The sequence below is a fragment of the Giraffa tippelskirchi genome, chromosome 3 (assembly GCF_054371585.1).
Source record: "Giraffa tippelskirchi isolate mGirTip1 chromosome 3, T2T-mGirTip1v1.2.pri, whole genome shotgun sequence".
NCBI lineage: Eukaryota > Metazoa > Chordata > Mammalia > Artiodactyla > Giraffidae > Giraffa > Giraffa tippelskirchi.
In genome coordinates this window covers 39,867,154-39,894,858 of record NC_137277.1, presented here as the reverse complement: position 1 = coordinate 39,894,858, position 27,705 = coordinate 39,867,154, and the positions used below count along the sequence as shown (strand labels likewise).

General features: G+C 59.5%; 2 protein-coding genes across 9 annotated transcripts in view; one reads left to right on the top strand and one right to left on the bottom strand.

Annotated features, from left to right (window-relative positions):
- Window positions 1-3,354: 3,354 nt before the first annotated feature.
- HIC1 (HIC ZBTB transcriptional repressor 1) lies at window positions 3,355-7,961 on the top strand. Of its 2 annotated transcripts, none has more exons than XM_081580017.1 (2): window positions 3,355-3,496; window positions 4,964-7,961. In XM_081580017.1, exon 2 carries the CDS (start codon window positions 4,984-4,986, stop codon window positions 7,126-7,128), a length of 2,145 nt encoding a protein of 714 aa, XP_081436143.1. In that variant the 5' UTR covers window positions 3,355-3,496; window positions 4,964-4,983; the 3' UTR covers window positions 7,129-7,961. The 2 variants fall into 2 exon arrangements, with proteins under 2 accessions (XP_081436143.1, XP_081436144.1); XM_081580018.1 differs by lacking the exon at window positions 3,355-3,496 and adding an exon at window positions 4,586-4,622.
- A 155-nt stretch (window positions 7,962-8,116) lies between these two features.
- The window catches only part of SMG6 (SMG6 nonsense mediated mRNA decay factor), a 197,945-nt gene continuing 178,356 nt past the window's right edge, over window positions 8,117-27,705 (bottom strand). For 4 of the 7 annotated variants that reach the window (XM_081580003.1, XM_081580004.1, XM_081580007.1 and 1 more), the window contains 5 exons: window positions 26,462-26,608; window positions 16,390-16,543; window positions 13,312-13,523; window positions 12,977-13,058; window positions 8,117-9,803 (listed from right to left, as the gene is read on the bottom strand). In XM_081580003.1, the coding sequence (XP_081436129.1) occupies window positions 9,673-9,803; window positions 12,977-13,058; window positions 13,312-13,523; window positions 16,390-16,543; window positions 26,462-26,608 (726 nt within the window). In that variant the 3' untranslated portion in view covers window positions 8,117-9,672. Of the gene's footprint in view, window positions 9,804-12,976; window positions 13,059-13,311; window positions 13,524-16,389; window positions 16,544-19,439; window positions 19,660-26,461; window positions 26,609-27,705 lie in introns of those variants that run through there. The other 3 variants (XM_081580008.1, XM_081580010.1, XM_081580009.1) reach the window with 1 other exon arrangement.

Below are 27,705 nucleotides of genomic sequence, written 5' to 3'. Positions count from 1 at the left end.
CGGCGGCTTTTATAGGCGCGCGTAGTACTCGTGCGGCGGCTCATTCATGCGGCCGCGGCTCCTACACACTGACGCGTTGCCGACGTCAGCAGGGAATTTAGGAAACGGGAAGAGGGGCTATTTATAGTGGCGAGGCGGGGGGGTGGGGTGGGGTGGTGGGGACTGAGGCGATGGGGAGCTGGGAAGGGGAGGAGGGCGCACGGAAGCAGGAACGGGGAGGGGAGCTCGCGCCCCCCATACAGGTCTACAAGGGGTTAACTTTCCGGAACTGCGGGCTGGGGGCCAGCGAGAGGACAGTGCAGGGAGTGTGGCCAGGCCCATTATATATGTATTCACTCTGGGACATCTGGGGGCTCAACCCCAGCGCACCCCCCAGCCTTCCAGGGTCCTCACCCAGTAGCCCCCACTCCCACTCCCCAGTTCCTGGACCCGACGGCTCTGTGACATCACTGGATGCCCCGCGGTGGCGGCGTTATACCCCGCAAGGCTATTGCGGTGTCGTCACCCTTGGGCGGGGGAGGGAGGGCGGGAGTCGCAGAGAAAAAGCTGGACCCTCGGAGGGGCCTCTGACATTACCTGAAACGGTGGTGTCAGGGACATAAGGGAAGGAGGGGGGAGTCCAGGGGGTTGTAGGAGAAGGCTGGGCATGGAAGAAAAGGCTCAATGGGAACCCAGCAGCTGGAGACCGGAGGAAAGGGAGAAGAGTTGAGGAGGGTGGCCTGGACTCCCCAGAAATGAGCAAGAGGGTCCTCTATGGGGGAGGTGGGGGAAAGGTAGCTGGAGAAGGGAGAGAAAGGAAGCCTCAGTAAGTGGAAGGGAGGAAGACCAGACCACAATTTCAGAGCCTGACTCCCAGCGAACTTCATTTAGGACCTATCTGTGGAAGGAGGGACTTTGGCAGCTCAGCAGAGAAGAGTCTGGGGGGGGAGGGTAGCTGGGCTGAGACCCCTTCCTGGAGGAGTAAGAGTTCCTGTAGGTCAGAATTGGTAGGAAGAGTCCATGCTATATTAGGCGAAGTTCTCCTGGACAGGAGTAGGGAAATGAATGAATGAATGGTCCTGGCCCAGCCTAGCTCAATCAATTGAGAAAAGTTCTAAATGAGGGAGGGGAGTGTGTTCCGAGAGAGGAGCTGGGTTAGGGTGGAGAGAGGGCAATACCAGGCCAGGACAGGTGGAACTAGAGAGGGAGGGAAAGGTCAAAGATTGAAGGCAGCTAGGCTGGAGGCAGGTATGTCAGACCCTTCCATACAGATGTAAGGACAGTGTGAGGGTAAGGACTGGGGGAGCAGAAATCTGGGGAGATTGTTGAAGAAAAAAACAGTGGCACAGGGGACCCTGGGGTGGGTCTACAGCGGACAGACACCGCTGCAGAGACTGGGTTGATTGGATCCTTGAGGGGCTAGGATCTGGCCTCATCAAGGGGAGAAAAGATTACAGCAGAAATGGGGTCAAAGTGGTCCTGCATACCCTTTGCCATCTGGCCGCCTAGAGTTCCCCGTTTTTGGCCTCCAGCCTTTGTCCTTCTAGTTCTCTTCCCCAGGAATGTCTTCCTGCCTAGGGGAGAACTCCTACTCATCCATCAAAGCCCAGATCTAAGAGCACTTCACAGGAGTCTTCTTGCCTCCCTGCCCAGCACTCTATACACTTTTCCACCTCAGTGTGGCAGCACATCTCTCCGCCAAGATGTCGATGGATGTCCACCTCCGCTGGAGGCTCTCAACTCCGGAGCCCACCATTTTCATTCTTGGAACCTCACTATTTCCCTAGTGAGCACCCTAGGGCAGGGGTTAGGGAGACGGAAAAGAGGACTGTGATCAGATGTACCCAGAACACAGAGGGGAAACAGGGTAAAGACTCGGGACGCAATGGAAGTCAGAAGAACCCGTGGGGACCAGGAGCCGCCTCCTGGCTGAGGAAAGGGAGCCTCTGGGGGGCGCCCGAGACCTTGGTGTCTGTTTGGGACCGCGGGTAGCCGCACTGGCGGCCCCTCAATGAATGACTCAGCCACTACCTCTGGCGGGGCGTGGGGGCGGAGGATGGCGCGGGGCCGGGTTGGGGAGGTTGGTGAACGCGGCCCCCACGGCCTAGCGGCCCTGCGCGGTTGCTAAGCTCTCCAAGGCCTCGCAGAGACGCGATCTGGGCGAACCTCATCGGTTACTATGGTAACTCTGCGCCCCAGCCTCTCGCGCTCGGCGGCTGAGGGAGGCGCAGCCAATCAGAAGCTGCAGGCGTTCTTGGGGACCCACTCCTACCCTCCACGTGTGGGCGGGGGTCAGGAGGTGCGGGGAAGAGGCGGAGCGTGGGCTGCGGAGGCCCACTCAGCCACACAGGCGCTGGCTGCCGGCCTGATGTGCTGGGGCGGCGCGGGGACACTTCCGGAGTTAGCTGTGCAGGCGCCCGCGCTCCAGCGCCGGTCCCCGCCCTCCTAAAGGGGGCGTCACCTGCAAGAATTGGACCTTTACGTGGGGTGCAGGACCTTGCGGGGGATCCCGGGCTGCAGGCCCTCCTGTGACTCTTCTCTGGACGAGGTCGTTCAAGCTGGTCGTCCCTCAACACGGCTCACACGGGAAATCTGGGGGCTTTGGTCGCTTCTGTGGGACCCCCAAGAGGCGCTGTCCAGCCATTTCCAGTCACTTTTCCTGGGGTCCCTGTAGAGGCCTTCAAGTTCAGGGTGGGGTTTTGGGTACCACCTCTGTCCAGGTCATGGAGGGCTCTATATGGCAGTACTCTGAGTATGACAGAAAGCCGGGTCTTGGACTCCGGAAGGGGACAAGTGTTTGTCTGTGCAAACATGAGCGCTCGCGGGTGTCAATGCCTGGAGAGGGTCTGGGTGCAAACGGGTCTGTTCTGTGCATACCTATCCTACGTGGCTGAGTGAGGTTGGATGTATTGGGGGGCCGGTGTACAAATGGACAGTGCCATCCAGGGATATCTAATGAGAGCCCCTTAAGAGCTTGTCTATCTTCTTCCTTAGGATTTCTGAAACCTCCTCCCTTCCACTGCCCCTTCCTTGAAGGCCTGACTTCTCTGAATTGGAGCAATGTCAGAATTTAGAAATATGTACACAGGAACATATGTACACAGGAACATTCAGCTCAAAACCCCGGTTTTTGTGGGGCTCGCAGGTCCGGGGCTGGGGCCTCCAGGTGGGCACATCTGGGAGGCTGAATCTGAGAACAGGCCCCCTCCTAAGTCCAGTTTGGCATCTGCGAGCCTCCATCCCAGGTGCGCAGGAAGGAAGCCGTGGCTGTGCCGCGCAAAGTCCCGCACGGCCGCGAGGTGGCGCCATAGCTGCAGCAGCGCCCGCCGGCCCGGGCCGCTCCAGATAAGAGTGTGCGGAAAGCGCGGCGGGGCTGAGACGCGACCAGGACGCGGGGAGGACGGACCAGCAGGACAGACCGACCGGGGGCCCGGCGGGCGGAGGGCAGCGCAGCGCAGCCACGTCCCCCCCTGGATCCGCCGGCAGCCGGGCCCGGGGCTTCCGACATGCCCCCCAGGTGGGTCCTAGGGCTGGGGACCGGGGAGGGACAGGGGACCCGAACAGCCCGGTCCTCGCGCGCTGGCCGCCTGGGGCGCATCCTCCGGCGCGGGCGCCCCAACGCGGCTGGCCTTCAGGGCTCCGGGTGTCACCCCTAGAGGACTCAGGACCGCCGGGCCGCTGCTCTGCGCCGGGTTCACGGCGGGGTCAGCGGCCCGGGGCCGGCTCTGCCCGCACATGGGCTGGAGAGGCGAGGGGAAGGGAAGGGGAGCTGGCGGGCGGGGCTGGCAGGGGCGCTGCCCTGGCACTGCGCGGCGCCTGGCAGCGGGGCGGGTGGGGCGCCGACTAGGAGCTGCCACCGCCGCGGGGAGGGAAGCCCGGTAGGGCTGCGGCCGCAGGTAACGGGCCGCGCGCGAGGCCCTGGGGACCAGGCAGCGAATGGGGTCGGGCGGGCGAGCGGACGGCCGGGGAGCTTAGGGCTCGGTTCAGGCCCGGCGGCCGCTTGGCAGCCGAAATTGGGGGCCGAGAGGAAAAGCTGGGAGCCGAGGGACTGGGGCTGGCGCGCTCCTCCCGGCATGTCTGAAGTTGGGAAACTTTTCCCCAAGTTTGGGGCGGCGGAGTTCCCGTGGAGAAGGGGCCGAGGGGAGCCGGGGAGGGAGGCGCCGGGCCCGCGAATGCAGAGCGGAGGCCGAGGCCGGGGCCGGGACGCGGGTGGGGCGCAGGCCGGGGTCAGGGCCGCAGCCGGCTGTGCGCCGTGCCCGCCCGGGGCGCTGCCCCCTCCCTCCCCTGGGAGCTGCGTGGCTCCCCCCTCCCCCCCCACCTGCTTCCTGCCTCAGCCTCCTGCCCCGATATAACGCCCTCCCTGCGCCGGGCCGGCCTTCGTGCTCTGCCCGCCACGGCAGCCGCTGCCTCCGCTTCCCGCGCCACGGCCGCCGCCCGGGGTCCCAACCGAGGGTCTGACAGCCCCCGGCCAGGGCGGCGCCACGGAGGGCACCGCATTGCCCTCCTCCGGACCTCTTCCCCCAACTGGGGCAACTTCTCTGGAGGCGGGAGGCGCTTTTTCACTCGGCTCCCTTGTATCCCACTTGGGCAAACTTCTCAGCCCTGAATGACTTTTCCTGAAGCGGACATTTTCCTCAAATCGGGTAACTGTTTCCACAAGGGTCGCTTCGCCGGAACAGTTTTCTCCTCGGAAGCCCCCAGAACCCAGGCAGAGTGCCCGGCTGCATCCGGGCCTGGGGGTGCCGGCCAGCCTGGCCTCCTCTCCGCCGGCCGGTCTCGGCTCCTTCTTCTGGTCCAGGCCGGCCGGCCCAGGCGCCCACTCTTGGAGGCCGCGGATCCTCGGCCCGTGCCCAGGCCGCCGTGCTCCATGCCCCTGCCCCTGCCCAGCTGAGGGGAAGGGGAAGTGCAGGGGAGAAGCGCCGGGCTGGGTGCAGGCAGCGAGGGCTCGGTGCGGCTCTGACCCAGCCGGTGTGTGTCCCCGCAGGAGAGTGTGCTGGGCAGACGATGCTGGACACGATGGAGGCGCCCGGCCACTCCAGGCAGCTGCTGCTGCAGCTCAACAACCAGCGCACCAAGGGCTTCTTGTGCGACGTGATCATCGTGGTGCAGAACGCCCTCTTCCGCGCGCACAAAAACGTGCTGGCGGCCAGCAGCGCCTACCTCAAGTCCCTGGTGGTGCACGACAACCTGCTCAACCTGGACCATGACATGGTGAGCCCAGCTGTGTTCCGCCTGGTGCTGGACTTCATCTACACCGGCCGCCTGGCGGATGGCGCGGAGGCTGCGGCGGCGGCCGCCGTGGCTCCGGGGGCCGAGCCGAGCCTGGGCGCCGTGCTGGCCGCTGCCAGCTACCTGCAGATACCCGACCTCGTGGCGCTGTGCAAGAAACGCCTCAAGCGCCACGGCAAGTACTGCCACCTGCGGGGCGGTGGCGGCGGCGGCGGCGGCTACGCACCCTACGGGAGGCCGGGCCGGGGCCTGCGGGCCGCCACGCCCGTCATCCAGGCCTGCTACTCGTCCCCGGCCGGGCCTCCGCCGCCGCCCACCGCCGAGCCGCCGTCGGGCCCCGAGGCCGCCGTCAACACGCACTGCGCCGAGCTGTACGCCTCGGGCCCCGGCCCGGCCGCCGCGCTCTGTGCCCCGGAGCGCCGTTGCTCCCCGCTCTGCGGCCTGGACCTGTCAAAGAAAAGCCCGCCGGGCTCCGCGCCTCCCGAGCGACCGCCGGGGGAGCGAGAGCTGCCCCCGCGCTCAGACAGCCCTCCCAGCGCCGGCCCCGCCGCCTACAAGGAGCCACCGCTCACCCTGCCGCCGCTGCCACCGCTGCCCTTCCAGAAGCTGGAGGAGGCCGGACCGCCTCCGGATCCGTTCCGAGGTGGCGGCGGCAGCCCGGGATCCGAGCCCCCCGGCCGCCCCGACGGGCCCAGCCTCCTCTACCGCTGGATGAAGCACGAGCCAGGCTTGGGCAGCTACGGCGACGAGCTGGGCCGCGAGCGCGGCTCCCCCAGCGAACGCTGCGAGGAACGTGGCGGGGACCCAGCCGTCTCGCCCGGGGGGCCTCCGCTCGGCCTGGCGCCGCCGCCGCGCTACGCGGGCAGCTTGGACGGGCCTGGCGCAGGCGGCGATGGCGACGACTACAAGAGCAGCAGCGAGGAGACGGGCAGCAGCGAGGACCCCAGCCCGCCCGGCGGCCACCTCGAGGGCTACCCGTGCCCGCACCTGGCCTACGGCGAGCCCGAGAGCTTCGGCGACAACCTGTACGTGTGCATCCCGTGCGGAAAGGGCTTCCCCAGCTCGGAGCAGCTGAACGCGCACGTGGAGGCGCACGTGGAGGAGGAGGAGGCGCTGTACGGCCGGGCTGAGGCGGCGGAGGTGGCCGCGGGGGCCGCCGGCCTCGGGCCCCCTTTTGGAGGCGGTGGGGACAAGGTGGCCGGGGCTCCGGGGGGCCTGGGCGAGCTGCTGCGGCCGTACCGCTGCGCGTCGTGCGACAAGAGCTACAAGGACCCGGCCACGCTACGGCAGCACGAGAAGACGCACTGGCTGACGCGGCCCTACCCCTGCACCATCTGCGGGAAGAAGTTCACGCAGCGCGGGACCATGACGCGCCACATGCGCAGCCATCTGGGCCTCAAGCCCTTCGCGTGCGACGCGTGCGGCATGCGCTTCACGCGCCAGTACCGCCTCACCGAGCACATGCGCATACACTCGGGCGAGAAGCCCTACGAGTGCCAGGTGTGCGGAGGCAAGTTCGCCCAGCAGCGCAACCTCATCAGTCACATGAAGATGCACGCTGTGGGTGGCGCAGCCGGTGCGGCCGGGGCGCTGGCGGGGCTGGGGGGGCTCCCCGGCGTCCCGGGCCCCGACGGCAAGGGCAAGCTCGACTTCCCCGAGGGCGTCTTTGCCGTGGCGCGCCTCACGGCCGAACAGCTGAGCCTGAAGCAGCAGGACAAGGCGGCTGCGGCCGAGCTGCTGGCTCAGACCACGCACTTCCTGCACGACCCCAAGGTGGCGCTCGAGAGCCTCTACCCGCTGGCCAAGTTCACCGCGGAGCTGGGCCTCAGCCCCGACAAGGCGGCCGAGGTGCTGAGCCAGGGCGCGCACCTGGCCGCCGGCCCCGACGGCCGGACCATCGACCGTTTCTCTCCCACCTAGTGCGCCTCAGGCCTCCGCGTGGCCCCACGGCGACGGCGGCGGCGGCGGCGGCCACCAGCAGGCGGGTCCCCCCTCCCCACCTCCCCGCGCCCGGACGACAGTAGCAGCCGCGGCAGCGTCGCCGCAGGGGCGGCGGCCTCACCTGGCCTCACTGCTTTGTGCCTTAGCCCGGGGGTGGGGGAGGAAACCCCGGGACGGGGGTGGGTTGGGGGAAGGGAGATTTATATTTTTGATATCAGCTTTGACCAAAGGAGACCCCCGGCCCTTCTCCGCCTCTTCCTGTGGTTCGTTGGCCCCCACCCCCCGGCTCCGTGCTGCTCTTGGGGGGGAGGGGTGCCACACTGTTGGGGCGCTCCCAGCCCTACCTCCGGCCCTTGCGACCACACCCATTCTCACTGTGAATCTCCCCGCTGGGGTCGGAGCGTCGGGCAGAGCTGGGGAGCGGGGAGGGGACTGAGCCGGCCGGAGGGCCCCCCCGCCCCAGCCCCCGCCCGCCCCGGGACGGATAATGTGAAGTTCCTCATTTTGCACAAGTGGCACTAGCCCCAGGGCTAACCCTTCCCGCCCTCTGGAGTCAGAGGGCTGAGATGGCCCTGGCCTCCCCGGTCTCCCACTCCCGCGGTGGTCCCCCTTCCTTCCCTGGGGCCCCGGACCATATTTATTGCATGCGCCCTGGGCGGCCCCCCACCCCGAGCCCAGGCTGGGCTGGGCTGGAAAGTGGTCTCTTTAGCTCCCTCCTCCTCGTTTGTATATTTCCTACCTTGTACACAGGCTCTTCCAGAGCCGCTTCCATTTTCTATACTCGAACCAAACAGCAATAAAGCAGTAACCAAGGACCCTGGACCCAGCGGCTCTCTTTGCCCTGCACAAGGAGCTGGGTGGGGCGCACGGGGGTGGGTGCTGGGGCCAGAGCAGCACCCTCAGACAGGTGCAGTGGCTTGGACCTTCCCTCCCCAGCCCCAGAGACAGGTCAGCAACAGTTCAGGTATGTTTTATAACTAAAAATTTATTCAGGAAACAAAACCAGGGCTGCAAATGGAACAGAAAGGAGGGATGGGGTCTCCCACCAACCCAGTCATTAACCTTCATCCTGGAGAAGGGATCTCAAAGGAGAGGCCAGGGACCCTATACCCCAAAGCCCAGTCTTCTGAGCCCTGAACCCTCAAATCACTCTCTTGCTCCCCATCTTTCTGCCACAGTCTTGGGCTTTGTGGAGGGCACTGCCTTGCTCCCACCATCTGGGCAGGCTGTGTAGTCAGTCAGGGGCCTCTGGGGGACTCCCCCACCGGACCCGTTAAAATTGACTCCTAGCTTCGCCTCCAAACCCTGTCTTCCCTTAAGTCCTTCTCCAGCCTTGTCCCTGGCTTGGGAGAATACAGTCCCAGCAGGAAGCCTCGGGAGGGAGACTGAACACAGGTGCCAGCTAGAAGCAACAAAAACTCCAAGCACAGCCAGAGGGCCCCTGCGCCTTCTAGGGCAGAACTAGAAATGGGATACAAACCCCAGGTCAGGCAATGCTCCTCAAGGGCACTGGCCTGCCCTACCCTCAGACTAGTCGGAGTGTTTCTCAGAGCACAGGGGCCTGGGAAAGGAGGTCAGGGGCAGGAAAGCTACATTAGGTTCCTGCCACAGGTACCACAGAAGAAAGAGTCAGAGAAGCTCCATGGGAAGGGACTGAGGGGCCAGGAAGGTGAGAGGGATGGACTAGAAAGGGGGGGAGGAGGAGGGGGATGGTTCAGGAGGGAGAGAGGGAGGAGGAGCTGGGAGGAAATTTTGTGAAGCAGAAGAGAGCAAAAGGAAGGCCACTGAGGGGAGAGGGAGCAGGCAAAGGCAACTCAGGAGGCATGGGCCTGAGGGCAGATGGCCCTGCCCTACAGACCCATGACCAACTGAGGGGAGATCAGGTGGCCAAGCAGAGGGGACCTGGACGGCAGGGCAGGGAGAAGAGCAGCGTGGCGGGGGTGGAGGTGGGGGAGAAGAGGTGAAGGCCTAGGGCTGCTGTTCAGGACATGGTTGGTGTTCACAACCCAACTGGGGTCCCTGGGGGCATCCAGGCCTCAGGGAGACAGACATCCTGGGCACTCTCCTCACAGCATGACCAAGGCCTCTTGGACACTTTTGGGTCAGGGCTTCTGAAGACTAAGGGGACCCATGGTTTCACCTGCATCTGACGGAAATACTAACCCCGCCCTGCGCCATCTCCAGCTGGGCTAAGAGGCCTTCTGCTGGCCCTTGACCTGGACAGGGAGAGGGAGAAAGGCTGGGCACGGGGCGGCCCGTCTGGCCACCTGCCTGCCGTCACTGCAGCCAGCCACCTCCCTGCTAAATCCTGGCAGCCCAGGAGGGTCCCAGCACTTCTGCCCACCCCTTAGGAGGGGCTCTGTGAGGAGCAGCTCCCTCACAGCACGGCCACGGCGTGGGTTGGAAGAGGATGGTTTATTTTCTGGGTGGATTGGTGGCTCAGGCACGTGGGCATCTTCTGTGCTACACTGGGCGCCTGGCGGCCTTCTCAGGAACACTTCCGTGGGGGGAAGCTGTGCCCCCTCAGCCCACCTGGGCCCACGTGAGGAAGGCCGGGATGTCCCGCACAGGCACGTTCCTGGTCAGCGCCTTCACACGCAGGTTCCGGTCATCCGTCAACAGCACCACCTCCCTCAGTAGCCGGATGGGCTCCTCTGTGGGCATGAGAGAGCACAGGGACTCACTGAGGGCAGGACGCAGAGGCCCTGGCTGCCTCTCCTCTTCTGGAGGGGAAAGCGGTCCTGGGGGCTCAAGGCCAACCATTTATTTCTTGGCCCTCCCACAGGGCCTTTCCCTCGTGCAGACCATGAGCAGAGGGCGCCCCTCCCCTGCGGGCTGAGGGAGGGCCGTCACGGGCCAGGGCTGGCCTTCTGCTATGCACCCCCGCCCCAGCATGGGACTGGGCCAGCTCATGCCCTGCGAGCCCCCCAACCCGCCAGCCTCCGCAGACCCCTCTTCTCAGGACTCTGTGCTGAGGCAGGAGAAGCAGCCTCCTGTCCCTTCTGACTGCAGGGCTAGTTCTGGGCTCATAAGACTCTCTTCTGCATTATCTTGCCCGCGTCAAGGCCAAGAGACTGATGCTTGAGGTATTCAGAAGTACAAAATGCAAGATGGAACATGAAATGTATCCAGGGCTCCCAGGATGTGAGGAGGGGTGCTAGCTCTGAGGAGAGGAGGGCAAGGGTCCCCCGGCAGAGGCCAGCCAAGGTGGCCCTGAGGCTAGAGCCCAAAGATTCCCACCATTAAATAAAAGTAATCCATGTCTATTGTATAAATCTCTTAAGCACAGAACAAGGAAGGTAAAGTTGATTGTCCTCCCCATGATCTTCCTCATGTCTCTCTCTTGTCCCAGGGTAAGCTGTGTATGTTTCCAGATTTCTTTACGCACATTTACAAGTAGAGATACTTGTCATATAAGCTTTTTTCCTGTAATGTTACAGTCATACTAGCTATAGTTAGTTCACTGAAATTCTAAAGATCTTTCTATGTCAGCACAAACAGAGCTCCTTCATTCTTTTTAGATGACTTTTTTTTTTTTTAGCAGGATGTCTTTCCCCCTAATTCCTTAACCTTTTAATACTAATGTATCAGGGAGAATTTAAGCTGGGGCCAAGGACTCTCACAAGTGACATCCCCACCCCCACTAAGGCCCCCTGGGTGGCAGATCCACTCCTCATCCCCAGGCAGGCAGACAGTGAGGCCCAGGAAATGTCCTGCAGGGCTTCCTGACCATGGGGGCCTGGCGGGGCTGGGGGACTGCAAGCAAATATCCGTGTCGGACCTGAGCAGTTTCAGGCTTGCCAGCTCCAGGCAGGGAGGCTGCGAGCTGGCTGTCAGCCTTGGGAGGAGTCTGGGGGAAGAGGGAGGAGAAGGAGTGGCTCCTGGAGTTGATGGTGGTGAGAGAGGGGAGCTGCGGAAGGAGGGTGTGGTGGGAGGTGAGCGGCTGTGGCAGACTGAGAGGGTGAGGAGGGCGGCCATGGGGAGAGGAGATGCTCTGAGACGCCCAACGGCTCGGGTGTGGGTGGGGTGGGGTGACGGGCAGTGCCCTGCAGGGCTCGCAGCGGGCGGCTCGGGTCTGTCCACAGCCCCATTGCTCCTGCCCTGGGACTCAGACCAGGCGAGTCCCAGGCCTCGCAGCGGTCAACCGAGGCCCGGTGTTGCTGGCAGGGGTCTGCAGGGGTTTCTGTGGATACTTTGAGACATTTTGAACAATAAACATCCTCTGTTTTGACACTGGTAACTTCACTTTGTTAGAAACCAGAGACTGTCATCCTGTCAGGCCCCATCCGCCATAATCCACATGATTTTAAAATTCAACATCGTTTACACATAAACATTTGGTGATGGTTTCTCTGTGAATCTGACAAGTTAATCTGCTAAGAATTCACACTGACAAATGGGGTTTGATTACACCAGCCGTTGCTGATGTAATTCTGATAGGGGCGGTCCCCAGGATGCCAATGGGTTCCTGTAGGCTGTTGGGGGTGAAGTGGGGGGTGGGGAGACTAGGGCGAAAGCCAAAATGTGTCTCTGCTGAGAAAGAAACAGCTCTGAGGCTGGGTGGGGCCACAGCAGTATCTGAACCGTACTTCCCAACAAGGCCTTCTGCAGTCCGGCCGACCTCGCCCTCAGAAGGTGCCCCTCCAGGAAGCTGCCTGGGAGCAGAGCCCCACCCCTCCACTGGGCTCAGCCGGGGTCCTCTTCGCCACTCGGATGCTCCGGATCCGCCCCTTAGGGACAGTGCAGGTGCACCACGTGGCAGGACCCCTCTGAGGAACAGCAGCTGTGGGCGTGTCACCCGCCTCAGGTACAGGGATGTGGGCAGCGTGGGCGGCATGGAAGTGGGCAGGAGGAGGGCTAGAGGGAAGATAGTCTCAGGACTGCCTGGCAGCAGGGCGGGGAAAGTGAGCAGAGATGAGTTGGGTGACCTCAACGCAGAGAAGAGGACAAGAATACAGTCATGCAGACAAGAGACCAAGAGGTGAGAATTATCAGCTGTGCAGATGACACTGAGCTAGGAGAGCCTAGGAATTCCTTCCAGAAGAAGAAATGTCTGGAGTCCTGGGAGCCAGGAGCAGAACACCTGAGCCTTGCCAACTCTCAGAGGCCAGCTCAGGCAAGAGATGGTTCTGGGATGAGGGTGAGGTGCTCAAGCACCCCGAAGAGAGTCTCTGGCCCCTGATGGGCTTCTGCTCACCAAAAAGGTTTTGAAAACCGGGCTGAGGGCTCTGTCTGCAAGGTCTCACCTGCCTCCAAAGTGCTATGTCACACAACCAGAGAGACAGAAAGTAAAGGATCACTACTAGTTGGGGAAGTACTTCCACCCCCGCCTGATACAGGGTAAACATTCACGGATGAATTGAGAGGGTGAGCATGGCCAAGGCCAGGGAGGTGGGGCCCTAGGGACCGCTGGGGACAGTCCTCAGAGCGGCAGAGGGCTGGGCTCAGGAGACCATGGCCGGAATAAGCTACAGTGAATCATAAAGACATTCTTGCTGTCAGAAAACTCACTGAGGACCCAAGAAAGGAAATGGATGCATGCAGAGCAGGAAAGTTCACTGCCTGAAGCCCAGCTTCCTGGCCCAGGCCCGTCCTTAGCTGGCTGAGGGTCCACCTGAGGCTGGGGGAGTGGGGGGGTCTGACTTCCAGCACAGGGCAGTGTGTGTGTGGTGGGGAACTGGGCTGGCCACAGGCTTGTATCAGGCCTCATCCCTGATTCTTACACTTCCCAGGCCAGAGTCAGGGAAGGGACCCTTCCCCAGGGCTGAGGCAGGTAGGATGAGGTAGGGAGGGAAGGGCAGGTCCCGAGGCAGAGGGAGCACGCTACCTTTGTTGGCGGGCATGAAGTCCTTCGCTTTGTCTTTACAGTAGTGGAGGCAGCAGGAGAGGATCAGGTCATCGTTGTTACCCTGGAGGAAGACAGGGTGAGTGCCGCTGGGCTCACATCTCAGTGTCCTGCCCATCCACGCCCTGGCCCTGCTTAGCCAGGTCCTACTGTGCTGAGAGTGACCCAGGGGACAAAGAACCCCCTCCTGGGCCTTGATGGCAGCTGCCCTCTGGGGTCAGGAGGTCCAGGCTGGGGGGCCTGCCTCGAGCCCCTCCCTCCTGGGGCCCCTGTTCTGAAGGCTGGCTCTAGCACTCCCGTTTTGCCCTGGGTCTCACCAGCTGGCCAGTGATGTCCTCGCTGCGGAAAGCGATGGATTCCAGTTCATTGCCACGGCTGGTCAGGGCCCGCAGGCAAGAGTCCCGACTCTCGAATCGCCGCTCGAGGAACTCAATGGACTTCCGGGCCTTTTCCTGCACCACGCGGGCATAGCCCCCGGCCCGGTGGTCTGTCTCCTGCCCCTTGGCCAGGCCGTCCAGCTCATTGATCACTGAGGAGACACAGTCCCACAAGGAATTAGCCTCAGCAATCATGTCTGTCTTGTCTGTCTGCACCTGAGGCCTTGCTTTCCCAGGCAGCTTCTCCCCGACCCCGGAGGCCACATGGCCCCACAGGAGTCTTCCCGTGAAACCGGCAGACCTTGGAGGGCAAGAAGTGCCCTCGATGTTCCAAGTGTTCTCTCCTTTTTCTGCCTCTTCCCCTGGGCCCCACCCTTCTCCTGGGAGGAATTTACAGGGATTTTCTGGAGCTGCTGTATTCAGAGGAAGAAACCTGGCCCCTCCATCGCATTCCTCAGTTATAGAATCAAATTGAGAGGGTCCCTCAGGAGAGGCAGGGGTATGCAGCAGCTAGAGGGAGGGGGCACCCTCCCTCATCCGCCCGGGCCCCCAGCACAGCCGTCCAAGAGGGACCCAGTTCTATGCCTGCCCCTGGCAGAGCACGGGGAGGTCACGGGTTGGGAAGTGGGGTCACGGCCTCACATGCAGGGACCCTGCTAGTCCCCTGAACCATCCCCTTGGCACTTCTACCTCCTCTGATACTGCACGTATGTGTGTGTGTGTGTGTCTGCCTGCCTATGTGTCTGGGACACGGCTTCATTTTCTGGTGAAGATTCTTTCCAAAATTCCAGCCAAGAGCCTGAGGTCAAGTGGGAAATATGCACTCCTTGGGGGCTCCGGGAGAGTTTGGGGTCTGAGGCCTCTCCTCAGCACAGTGATTCATGGCTCGGGGAGTCGGCGTGAGCACGCTGTTCCATAGTGAGCCTGGCACTCACTGTCTGGGTATTCAGAGACACTTTCTGGAAAAGGTCCATGTGGGAACACGAACACACAGACACACACGCGCACGCACACACACACCCCCATGCCTTCAGCAACCTGAGGCTGCAGCGTCCACACAACGTATGGCTGAGGTTGCAGAGTAGTGGTGGCTGAGTGTATGGTACACCAAACAGAACATCAAACGTGAAAAACTGGTATTCTATCCCAAAATCTGCTTTCCTGCTTCCAAACTAAACAGGCTTCAAAGGGGAAGCTTGTTTGTGCTTCTCGACGCCGGGGTCAGGCCTAGGGAGCACGGAGCAGGTTAAAGAGCACAGGAGCCAAGTGGGGAGGCTGTTGGCTTAACCCTCTGTGCTCTGGGCACGGGGCAGGAGCCTGCTCTCCTGTGACAGAGCTGGCATTTCCGGTGCCCCTGGGGGCTGACTATTCTATAGCTACCATCTCCTCTGGGTCTTCTTATATATTTGCTCCCTCCCCACATAATCTGGTTTCCCCCACTGACCCATAAGCTCGTCAAGGCCAAGGGCTGCAGCTCTACCTTTCGTAGGCCCCCTCGGGAACAAGGAGACTGAGCACATGGTAGAGGCGCCATCAGTGCTGGTGACCAAGAACTCTTCGGGCTGGGGTAGTGTCTGAGACTCCTTCCAAGACTTAGATGAGCAACTTGAGATGTGGCTGCTTCTCTCAGTTACCCCATTTCCTGACCATCCAGCAAAGAGCGGCCAATTCACTTTCTTACCTCCGAAAATCTCCCGGGCAGGAGGGCCCGGGGACTTGCTCTCCTGAAAGCTGCCCCACCAGGGACCCGGCCAGGGCAGAGGGGTGGCTGCAACAACTCGAGGGTCTGGCTTGGCCCCGGGGAGACAAGCTGCTCTACTTCTGAAGAACAGAAAACCTTCCCGTGGGTCTCAGGGCCTGGGCTGAAGAGGCTCTGGCCAGGCCACATGGGGAGGGGGAAGGAAGACAGGGAGGGTGGAGGCGGGCCGAGGGCCGCTTCAGTGCCAACATTCTCAGGTGGTGCTAACGTGTTTCCCACAACCCCCCAGGGTTCTACAGCCTCTGCAGGGGCGGATGTTTCCTGCCCTTTGTTTCCACCCTCATCTGGCACTAAGACACTGGGGACTGGGAGGGAAGGCCCAATGGAACATCTTGGCATGGATGTCAGAGGTGGCTTGGCAGGCAGACGGCCAGTCTGGCAGACTGTCCAGCAGCCAGGGCTTCCAAACTTGCTCCAAGTGGCTGCTGAGAGGGGACATTAAGCAGCCTGGGCTTCCCAGTCGTCTCCCAGACGCCCCCCACCCGCCCCCTTCAGAGGACAGCTCTCGGTGCTATCAGCTGTATGAGTTGTACAGACAGGAGCCCGGGGCCCCTCCTGAGGCCGACCCACCACAGGGCTCCGAGAACCAGGGGTGCTTTAGACAGTCCCTGGAGATGGCCCAGCTGGGCTCCTCCGGCCTGAGGGTGGAAGCATGTGAGCCAGCCCTGAGATGCTAACCCTGTACCAGCAAACAGCGACCAGACAGTGGTGAGGCCCCAAGTGGCAGGAATCCACAGGCGAGCGCCAAGGGCTTGCGCTGGAGGGCCTCCATCGGCCTGGCCTTAGGGTGACACTGGCCAGAAGAACGCTACCTCGAACCAACAGAACGATCGTGAAAAGCTACGAGCCCATCAGACCAAAGGCATCTAACCACTTCAAAATCCTCCCAGCCTCCCTGCCAGACCACCCAGCATCACTGCCGTTATCTGCCAGGGCTGAGTGTTTACCAATAACGGGAACCAGCTTTGCTGTTTTACAGCGAGCTTTATAAGGATAAAAACAAGGGCTGGGCTCAGGCAGCCTCTGGTTGCTGGGACACAGGAGTCCATTTGCTCAAGCAGTTTAAGCCACGGATCAGCCATAATAATTCGAACTGCTTTGATTATTAAACAGTTTTCCTTGCCCCACGCATTCCCAACTTCCCTGCAAATCCCGTCTTACACACACGGCGGAGCTCAGCCTGCCGGGCCCCGGGCTGTGGGGCATGTGTGCAGAGGGGCCTCGCCGCGCACGTGCAGGGTGGCCCAGCCCTGACTCACCAATGAGGGGCACCACCAGGATGTAGTTCCTGCTCTCCAGCAGCTGTGCCAGGCTGGCCAGGTGGTCAATGAAGCCGTTGGTGTCTGGTACGAGGAACAAGGGTCTGATCTCAAGTTCCATCTGCCTCACGTGACTCTGGTCCTCCAGGACAGCCTACAGGGACACAGAGCGGTGAATGGGAAGGCCAGCGGCGGGCGAGCCCGGGCCCTGACTCCACTGTGTGTGTCAGCACCCTGCCCCCTCAGCCTCGCCCCCCTCTCCAGAGGGACAGCCAGCCCCCCATGGGGCCAGCCCAAGACAAACCCTCGGAGACCAAATGGCTTGGGGAACAGGGTATGACTGAAACCCCACGTGGGACTGAGAAGGGATCCTGATGGCATTCAAAATAATGGGGCTCTGAAAGGAAGACTGGGGGCTAAAAATCAACACGGCGCATGAGAGTGGTTTCACACACATTACTGAGAATACAGGAGGTACTTCTTAATCAAGATACTTTAGACATACACATACACTCAGACAGAATTTGTCATTTCCACTTACTTCACTGTGTAGTTAAGAAAGAAAAAAAAAAAAGGAAAACCTCAAAACCTATGCAAAAAAAGTGACGCTGGCAACTAATAATTTGACAGAGTGGCAGGAGTCCACACAGTGGGACAAATGACATCCCAAGTCACAAGTCTGCCGAGAATGCCATCCAGACCGACAAGAATGAAGACCGTCTTCCCCCAACCAGCCCGGTGCTCCCTAAGCAGGGGTCGTCTGTGTTCCACCCGCGCTGCTTTGCCACAACTCTGTATGATCTATACTCTTTGTTTATTTGGTGTTTTTCTTTAGATGGACTTCAAGTCAACTCGCTTTTGTGGCTCAGCAAATAACATACGTGCTATCAGGAGTCTGAGTGCCCAGGAACGTTTACCAGTTCAAACTGAATTTCCACAGTAAAGAGTCAGCGTGTCTCCTACGCATCACTGAAAACCCCTCGGGTAGCACCAGTGGTCTGGGCGGCACACCTCGGAAAGCTCGTGGCCTGGAGCCTGTCAGTCTTACACATTTGCATCTTTCAGGGTAGCACACCCATTTGGAAAAGCCCACTTTTCTCAAGTCTGATAGGGCATGCGTGGCAGAGACCCAGGAGATAGGCTTTGGGTCCACCTGTCAGTATGGGGCCTGGTCACCCTCTGGCTGCTTCCTCTTCTGGGGACCATGGCCAGGAAGCAAGCTGGTTTGTGGGCACCTGTCCAGACCCTGTGCCCCCCGTGTGTGGAGCTGGAGGGCACCAAACAAGCCTGGCAGGGGCCCGGCGCGCAGGTCCCAGCCCTGCCCTGCCCTCCCGTGGCCTCCTGCCACACACCAACTTGCAGGCACACGGACACAAGGCCCGAGCAGGGGAGCAGATGTGCGTGCCAACTGAGATGGGGCCCACGGGCTGGGCCCTGGCCACTAACAGTCAGTGAGGAAGGTGTTCAGGTTTCACTGGCAGTGACAGTAAAACTGAAAGGGCATGCCTCCGAATGCTGGGGGTGGCTCCTCTGTGACCTGCTGGGGACCTTTCCCTTTGAGTAAGTTGCTGCTGCCACTGCCACCGCAGCTGGTGGCAGGCACAGGGTGCTAGCAGGCATGAGAAACGCGGCCCAGGGGCTCACCTGCAAAGTCTCCTGCCGCCCTCACCTTGGGAAGGGACAGCACCTGGCCTGTGGGCCACCTTCCCAGGAACTTGGGTCCCCAGCCCTCCCCCTGGGGCTGCCAGCTAGAGGGTGACACACGTTCCATCAAACTCAGCCTGGGCATTTAAAAAATATTACTTCTTCTTGTGAGGGAGCCGACACAGAACACATATGATGGCGTGGGTATTTTGTGAGGACAAGAAACAGTTCCCGCTCAGGCTCAGCGAACACTCCAGCCTCTCCTCACTGGTGGGGCTCCAGCCTCTGCCCCCGTCACCCCTCTCCCCAGGTCTCAGGGCTCTCTACCAGCCTTTTCACTGCCAGGAGCGTTCTCTTGGTGTCCCGGGCCCCCAGACCTCTTTCTCGGTGAGAAGAGGCAGGATGAGCCCTGATGTCGGGTTCGCCTGAGCACAGCATCTCTGCCGCCGCCTCCCCCACTTGGACCCCTGTCACATCTTAGTTTTCCTGCCTCCAGAAGTGACCCTCCGGCCCTCAGGCTGACCCTAAGGAAGTGGCACTGGCTACCCTTTCTACCCTGCAGGAACAATGAAATCCCAAGACCTGGGACCATCCTTCCTCACTGGGAGGGCCCTTAGGCCAGGTGGCCAAGGGAGGCGGGGGGCTGAGCCTGCTTGGGTGTTTTGATGACAGGATGGAAGAAAAATCTAGGCACAAGGTCCAGGGAAGCGTGCGCCGTCTGAGTTCCTTGAGTGCTGGCTCAGGGCCAGAAAGGTGAATGGAGGCCACAGCGTCGTTGGGAGGTGGCAGCCTGGCTGGGTCCCCAGGGGTGGGTGGGACTGAGCTGCTGAGGGTGGTCGGGGCTGTGCTGCCACCATCCGGTCCCGGGGACACTAGCGGACAACTTCCCTTAACCTGGTTTCTGCCCAGTGAGTCACTGCACAACTGCTTCCTGTTCCCCACATGCCCTCCTGGGTCTCAGGCAATTTGATGAAGCTGCTCCCCCTTCTTTTGGGGGTACCAGTAGGCCTTTGGAGGCGGGGGTCATGCCTGGGTCATGACACTAGCCCAGTCCCCTTAAGAGAATTCAGACGAGGAAGGATTGGGAATCGCAGGCCCTTGTCTGTGGGTGTCGGTGTTTCCGGCCCTCTGAGTGGCGCTGTGTGTGTGTGTGTGTGTATGTGTATGTGTGTGTGTGTTTAGCATTTGCCCTCCCAACTTTTCCAGATTTTACCCGTCAGATTCCTGGCAGCTGTGCACGGCGCCTGTGCCGGCCGTCACGTCCCACTCTGATCCCTGGGTCGCACGGTGAGAGAAGGACACAGGATGCGCAGGGAGTGAAAAAGTGATGTCGGTGGGGCGAGTGCCAAGTCCCCACTCAGAGCCATGGGACGCTCGGGGAGAGGGGGAAGCATGCTGCTGTGGAGTTCAGAGGCCGGTAGTGAGATTTATTTTTGTTTGTATGAGCAAAAAGCTGCAGAAGCCTCTGGTGGGGGTGAGGGGGGCGCAACTGGAATGCTGTGATTCAGACAGACTGGCCCTGGCCCGGAGTCAAGTGTGCTGACCCGGAAGGAGAGGTCCTTAGGAACCCTTCTTGCTGCGGCGAAGGCTGGGCCACAGTGGTCCTCTGATGCAGAGCTGGGAACCCTAGGGAAAGCGTGGACATGCTGGATCAGACCAGGGGCGACAGGGACCATGAAGTCATCCAGTGTGAAGAAGGAAAGAACTTAACTCTGTGTCTGGAAGGCGCTCAGTAACCGACTTTCTCTGAAGCCTGGAGGGACCCTGGAGCACGCTGGTGGGGACCTGGGAGGGGGCTGGTCCACAGAGACATCTGAGGAGGAAGCTACTGGGCTGGGGTCCCCAGGAAGGGCTCCCTCACAGGTTAAGTTCCTCCTTCGACGTGGTGGGGATGACTAGGGGAGGCTGACCCTTTTAGAAATTGAGACACTGACAGTTACAAATAAAGGTACTGCCGTTAGTTCACACGGGAGTCGTGGAACTGGAGGAACTTGGGTCTCAGAGCAGCGCCAGGTCAAGAGCAGGCCTTCCTTCTGCTCCGGGCTCCACAGGGACTGCAGCCACAGGTTGATGAGACTGTTGATCCCTGGGCCTCTCTGGCCAGACCAATGTCTTCACCAGAAATGAGAAGTGTGGTAACATAGCGAATTTCCACGCTCATCCTGTGTCTGAAAGTATCTAGCTAGATGCCTGATATTAGTAACAAGCAATTTCAGTTTCCGTTCTTCCTGCCCAACTCCATTTTTCACCTTTTATATATCCGGTGGGGGTGACTGTCTGGGGCAACCACTAGGGAGCAGAGCTGGGGATGGTAAGGTGGTGGGCTGCTGACCTCTGTTATGAGAGTCACGGTGGGCGGTGGGCTGCTGACCTCTGTTATGAGAGTCACGGCACTCTTGGTGGTGTCTTTTTCCTTTTTTCTTTAACTAAAGTTATGTGGAGCATTTAACTAACTATTTAAAAGTTAAGTGGAGGTATTTAAAAAAAATAAAAAAAACTGGAAAAATGGAAATGCAATGTAAGACAGGAAAAGCTGGTGAGATAACCACTGGCATTACAGGCAGACATTCTTTTTTGTGGGGGACACACTGTGCAGCATGTGGGATCTTAGTCCCCCAACTAGGGATTGAACCCACGCCCCCCTGCAGTGAAAGCTTTGAGTCTTATCCACTGGACCGCCAGGGAACTCCCAGGCATTCCTTCTTGAGCGGCAGAAACCCACGGGTGCAGATTCTGCATCTGCTCCACAAAGCAGCCCAGGTCACTGGCTTCCCTTAGCATCTTCATTGCAGGGGGTTGCTCATGGGAACATTTTTGCTTAGGATCCCTTCTCTGAATATCCAGAGTCGGTACCACAGAGCTTACCATATACTTGCCGTCTTTTTCAAGGTTATAATTATGATGACTTGCCCACTACTTCTTGCTGCCCTTTCAAGATGGGACAGGGAGTGGCAGGGCCAAGCATGCCACCCCTGGGCTTGCTCCAAGCAGCAGCCCAAGGGTGTTTCGGCCGAAAAGCCTGACCTCTCTCAGGAGGACAGCCCCCTGTAGATGCTGCAGGAGCCAGGGGGCTGCGAGTGGCTGAAGCGAGCTCTGGGATGGGCGTTTGCCCAGCTCTGTGGGCTGCTGTGCCTTCCTGTCCTGGCGTGAACGTGCCCCTGGACGGGTAGTGCGCTGGCTCCCGCCTTGTCTCCGACAGTTAGGAGCCAGGGCTGAGTGTCCGCCTTCCGCTGGATTCCATACAGGTGTGGGGGCTCTGTGCATGCCCCATTGTTCCACAGCGCCGCCCCCCGCAGCTGGGTGGCAGTGTGAATGGGCTGCAGCTATATTTAGCATGAAAATCCTGGGGCCGTCACAAAGGAGTGACCGCATCTTCAGGAGGGTGGGTGGGCGGGAAGGGGACAGGGGAGCAAAGCTATTTTCAGAACACATGTCATTGCTGGCTACGGAGCAAGGCTGTGGCCACAACGCCGAGGGAAACAATAGCTGCGGCCAGAGGAAGAGCCTGTTATGTTTCAGGTGGGATGTTTGCAACTGCTCAGGAAACCTGACCCCGCCCGACAGCAGCACAAATCACAGCAGAGCCTCGTGGAGGCAGAGAGGAGGCGGGGGATTCACAGGGCCAGGGTGAGGTGCCAAGAGGCCACGCCTTGAGCCCGCCTCGAGCCGGGAGGAGGATTTTCAGCGACTGCTTTGCCCTGGGGGCCTGGTTAGGAATGAAACACTTCTGACCAATTTCCCAGACAAGCCAGGCCCCTTGCTCTGGTCTCTGACACCTCCCAAGAAGGGCAATGGGAACAAAAGGAACTCAGAAGGCAGCAAGGTGGGCACAACCAGGGCAAGACGCAGAGCCGTCTTGGGCAATGGGCGAAGGCTGGGCTGAGCCGAGAGGGCGGCCTTGAAGCCCTCCCTGGGTGGGCGGACTTGGCCCCCAGCGTCCAGGGCCGGGCCTGGGCGCTGAGGCTCCAGCTGCACAGGTCCTGAGAGCTGCCCACACCCCTTTCCTGACCTCCAGCCGGCCCCACTCACCAGCCTCTGTGCAACGCCGGAAGCAAGGAGGGACAGGCTGCGGAGGAGGCCAGGCCTCGCCTCCCCCCATCCCGCAGCTGAGCGCAGGCCCAGGGGTCTAGGTGGGAGCGGGGAAGCGGGGGTGTGGCTCCGGCCCCAGATCTCAGTTGGACTTTACAGCCAGCATGGGGGCCGGGAGAGTTTTTTCCAACCCCATCTTCATATCCCCTTCCCCAAACATGTGTGGTTCCTGTTTTGCTGCATCTGTAAAAGGCGCTGGGAGCTGGGGACCTGCCTTACACCTCTTGGTTAACACCCCTGGAGACGGAGGGGGTTCGGAGCCGTGTAATTTACAGCCCATCTCCGCGATCTTAATTCACCCGATGCTCCTCTCTTCCTTATTGTATTAGTGTGACCAGGTACCTGCCAACAATAATGGCCTCTCCAGCTAGGAGCCTCTCCCCCACTCCCAGGACAATTTATACCTTTTCCTTGGGATTTTCCCCCCTTAAATTAAACAAAAAGAGGAAAAATAAGAAAAGGTTAACATGGGTTTGGAGTGCTGCAGCCCCGTAGTTCTGGGCAGGGAGCCAATGGCCCGAGGGCACACACATGTGTGTGCTCTCCCAGAAGGGCCTTCACCGGCCCTGTTTTACAGCCACCTCGGCACAGACTCCAGGGTTCACGCATATGGCCAGACAGATGTGTCTGGCTTACGTTCAAGGCTGGAAAATGAAGAATTATGGAAGTGAAGGGCCTCGGGCATTAAAGGGGGGCTGGGAGAAGGGAAGGGGGGAATTTTTTCTCTGCTGAGAAATCCTCCTGTGGCCGTGAGGCGGAGGAAGAGGGCTGACAGGAGGCAGGCCGCCAGCAGCGGCGCATGTGGGGCCTGCTCTTAAAGGGGCCCCAGCCGCCCAGCCTGACGGCCGGCAGCAGGCCCTTGGTGCCTGGACCCGAGCACCATGCTCTGAGGCAGCCGATGAGGCAGATGGGGTCCCCAAGCAGGAGCGGCCACAGGCCCCGTAAGTCAAGTCCCGCACGAGACCGCTGTCAGGTGCCGTTTGTCACTGGTGAGGCCGGGCTGCCCATGGTGCTCGGGACAAGGCCAGGTCCCCTTGGCACGCACTCCCCCAGCGGCCGGCGCTCCCCTTTGGTAACAGGGCTCACTCCCACATCACATCACTGAGTTCTCCGCGCCAGTGGACACTCTGGGATGGGACTTTCTTGGTTCGCCCCCATGTCCCCTTGTAACCAGCCTGGTAGGTGCTCAGCACTGCTTACCACACTGAGCGGAAGACGCAGAACCTGATTCCAAGGAGTTCACGGTGCGGCGGGGGAACAAGCCCAGCAATAAGTGTAATCTGAGACGCGATATACGTTTCACAAGTGAAGTATAAATCAGTGCCACAGGAACACTGAGCAGAGAGATGAATTCCTCCTGGGGGGAGTCGGGGAAGGCTTCACTGGGGAGATGGGGTTTCGTCTGGGGATTGAAGGAAGAATAGAATTTCAACAGGTAATAGGAAATGTGGAGCAGAAAAAAGGGTACTTGGGCTTGAGGGAGCAGCAGGAACCAAGACGTGAGCGTGGGGAAGGGGAACGCTGTCTTGGGACGGTGGGCGGAAAGAGGGTTAGTGCTGACTGGGCAGGGGGGCCAGAGTGTCTGGATGGACGGGCACTTTGCGTGCACTGTCTTCTGAGGGAGGTGCTGTCACTACTTTTGTCTGACAGGTGAGGAAACGGGCTCGAGAAGGTAAAGCATTTGCCTACCATCACACAGCTTGTGAGGGCTCATGGGGAACAGGAGAAGAGGCTGGGAAAACAGACTGGGAACAGCCTCAGATGCCACAGTAAGGAATTCAACTTTATTAGCCAAGCAAAGGGGCTGATGATTCCTGGGCAGGGGAGTGGCTCTTTTGGGAAGGGAACGATGAAACTATGTATAATGATACACTGTAGGCAGTGAGCCTGGCTCGAAGACCCGGTACCACAACTCCAGGAGCTGCCATTCACAGACTCCAAGGTAAATAGGACCCCATCAGACTTGTGCAGTGCAGGGTTGCCGGCTCCAATCTAGTCAATCCCTGGGCTAGAGCAGCAGCTGTGGCGATGGGAATGGAGAGGAGAGGAGGGCATGAACGAGTGAACAGACAGGATCTGAGAAGAAATCAGACACGAGGGGGCTTCCCTGGTGGCTCAGTGGTCAAGAATTTGTCTGCCAGTGCAGGGGACACGGGCTCAATCCTTGGGCTAGGAAGACCCCACATACCGTGGAGCAATTAAGCCCGTGCGCCACAACTACTGAGTCTGCTCTAGAGCCCTGGAGCCACAGCTACTAAGCCCACGTGCCACCACTACTAAAGCCTGCATGCCCTAGAGCCCGTGCTCCGCAACAATGAGAAATCCATGCATCACAACTAGAGAGTAGCCCCCACTCGCTGCAACTAGAGGAAAAACCTGTGCAGCAATGAATACCCAGTACAGCCAAATATACATAAATAAATAAAACTAAAAAAAAAGCAGACATGAGGGCTTAAAAGCCAGTGAGGAACTTTAAGATGATATTCTCAGACTTCCTTGATAGTTCAGTGGTTAAGAATCCACCCGCCAAAGCAAGGGACATGGGTTTGATCCCTCATCCGGGAAGATCTCACATGTTGTGGGGCAACTAAGCCTGTGAACCAAAACTACTGAGCCTCGCCCTAGAGCCTGTGCTCTGCAACAAGAGAAGCTCCTGCAAGGAGAAGCCTGAGCACCATAGTGAAGAGAGTAGCCCCCACTTGCCACAACTAGAGAAAGCCCAAACTCAGCACAACCAAAAAGTAATATTAAATACATTTTTTTAAAATTAAAAAAGATGATGCTCTCTTTGGTATCATTCATGAACTCACTGAGCAAAAATATCTGCGGAGTGTCAACTTTGCATGGTGAGACTAAGAAGTAAGAGAAAGGAAGGAGGAGACCAAGTAAAGAACGATGGTCTAGAAGCCTAGGATGTTGGTGTGGTCAACAGAATACGAGGGTCCTTGTGAGCTGGGGGGAGGTGGCTTCAGGGCCCAAAGACACTGGGAAGTCAAGTGTGATGAAGAACCAACAAAGACAGGTACTTGTGGACCTCTGATACAATCGACTCTATGACTGCTGGGGTGAGAGTCAAGAAATGGAGGTCGTGGTATGGAGAGAACTTTTGGGACGACTGATGGTGAGGAAGAAAAGAGACGCAGGTCAGGAAGAAAGACAGCCGAGGACGAAGCTCTGAGGACCAGGGCAGAGGTTTACAGAGATGATGGAAAGAGGGAGGCAGTGGTCATACCACCATGATGGTGATGCTGTAGAGGTACCACACACTTAATTCCAACTGGTCGACTGGTACACGTGTGTCTAAAGGCCCATGGATCCCAACAGACAGAGCTCTTCCCAGGGCAGGGCTCTGTCCGATGGACGATTGGTCTGCTGTCAGCCCACGGTGTGCCACGAGCACACACTCATGCCACGCGCTGTGCTGGGGCCTTACGTGCACCAGCTCCTGCAGGCCTCACAGCCATTCCACGAGGGAGGTGCTGTCACTACTTTCATTGTGCAAATGAGGAAACTGGTTCGGAGAAGTTAAACCATGTGCCCGAAGACACATGGTTGGTAAGTGGTGGAGCCCAGCCTGATCAGGTCAGCCTGACCACAGGCACTACACTCTATGCCAAAGGCCAGAGTTGGGTGAAGAGAGGGCTGAAGACAGACATCCCTGAAGAAGACTGGCGCTTCCCCACGTGTGCAGCTAGTCTTATAGCAGGAGCCCAGCTGGCCCTTCCCCATCTGCCCCGATAGATAAGAGGAATAGATAAGAGGAAGTGAGCTTACAGCACAAGAGTCAGACCTGGGAGAACCGTAAGGAAAAGCTTGCGGGCAGGGACGATATGGGTCCACGAGAGGCCCGCTGATGTGAGAATCCTGGTGTGGAGATGGAGTAGTTTCTCTCTGAAGGGTTTAGTGCGTCCTATTCAGAGGGGCTTGGCCATTACAGTGGGAATACATGCAAGCGGACTGTGGCCATGACACCAGCTCACCCCCGAGAACAGGTGTTCTCAATAGAGAACCTTGGTTTCTCCAGGAGTGTCTGCACAAGGCTCAGGGGAACTGGGAAACCCCCGAAACTGTGTGAAAGGTCGGGTCTGTGCAGCATCACAGATCATCACAGGGGGAGGAGCTTTCAGCAGATTCTTGGAGAAGAACCTGACCCTGCCTTGGATCCCAGGAGGAGGGGGACTCCAGGCGCTGAACCAGAATTTAGCGGCGGAGGAAGAACACAGGTGGTAGAACCAGTCAGGTCCCAGCGAGAGGGTCCTGCTCACCCCCACTCCCGTCTGCCCCAGGCCCTGGGCAGACCACCACCCACACCAGAATCGCGTGCCTGGCCGGGCCCCACCTGGATCTTCTCCTGGCGACGCTGCTGCTCCGCTATCTTCCTGGCCAGAGCCAGCTTTTTGGCCCGAAGCTCCCTGATGTCGTCCTCGCCCCCGCTGCCTTCGGCCTCCGAGTCTTCCTCAAAGTCTTCAATCACCACATCCTCCTCCTTCAGTGGGGGTGCACATCAGGAGACAGAGGAGACCGTGAGCCCACAGCACTGACCAGACCCACCCTTTGGTCCCTCCCGCATCTCAACTTGGGCTTCTCTGACCATTCCCTGCAAAGGGCCGGTTCGGGGAAGTGTCACGTTTTCCCCTGGCTCTCCTGTCCACTCCAGGGTCCTCCTCTTGCACACTCACAGATCCACACTGTATCTACTTCCATGCCGACATTCACAGCCCTTCCTTCTTCGCACATACTCCAAACGTCAAACTTTGGGCCTATTTTCATTTTGAAATTCACCAAAGGGGAAACCGACAGAGAAAGTTAAACCACCCAACTGAAGTGTAATTCATGCTAATGATCTGATAGGAATCACTCTGGCTAACAGCTGGGAGCTGGGCGTGGATGCACCCTCACCCCAGACAGCATCAGGGAGCAGATGCTGCAGCTCAGCGGACCTTGCCCTGGTTTCTTTTTAAGGCCACAGGCTGGCGGTGTGAGGGCTGGGGGCTCCATGACAGGAATTCACATGACACGACCTTGCACAGCTGCCCTCCACGGGCTGGGACAGACTGGGAGAAGGCAGGCTAGCTGAAGGAGTCTCCTGCCAGGCTGGAGGCGCCTTCCCCAGGGATGGCACCTCCCTGCTCGCAGCCTCGGCTCTTAGAAGGCTCTTAGAAGCCACTACTCCCCGGGTGGTCCTGGGCTCCACTTCTCACTCCCTCACTCTTGGCCTTGGTCAGTGGAGAACATGCAGCTGCCCGAGAGAGCTCCCTTGGAGGGACAGGGTTAGCACAGGGGGTGGCTGAACAGAAGATTCCTGGGTCTGAATGATAACTGGATGATAATAATGATGATGATTATGACAGTAACAGCTGTCATTTACTGAGTGCTTACTATGAGGCCAGGTACCTGGCTAAGCATTTTTCACGTATTAATAACTCATTTAATACAACAGCCTGTGAATGGATGCTATCATCACCCCTAGTTAATAAATGAACAAATGGAGGTCTAGAGAGTTAAACAATTTGCTCAGGGTCACGAGGCGAGCAAGCGGCAGAGCAGAGATTCAAACCTTAGTGAGTCTGATTCCAAAGTCTG

What these genes read in the sequence shown, in the direction of transcription:
- HIC1 (XM_081580018.1), top strand. Translation starts at nt 4,586, where the DNA reads ATGACTTTTCCTGAAGCGGACATTTTCCTCAAATCGG. An exon ending in GGACATTTTCCTCAAATCGG is followed by an intron (nt 4,623 to 4,963) that starts GTAACTGTTTCC and finishes GTGTCCCCGCAG; the next exon opens with GAGAGTGTGCTGGGCAGACG.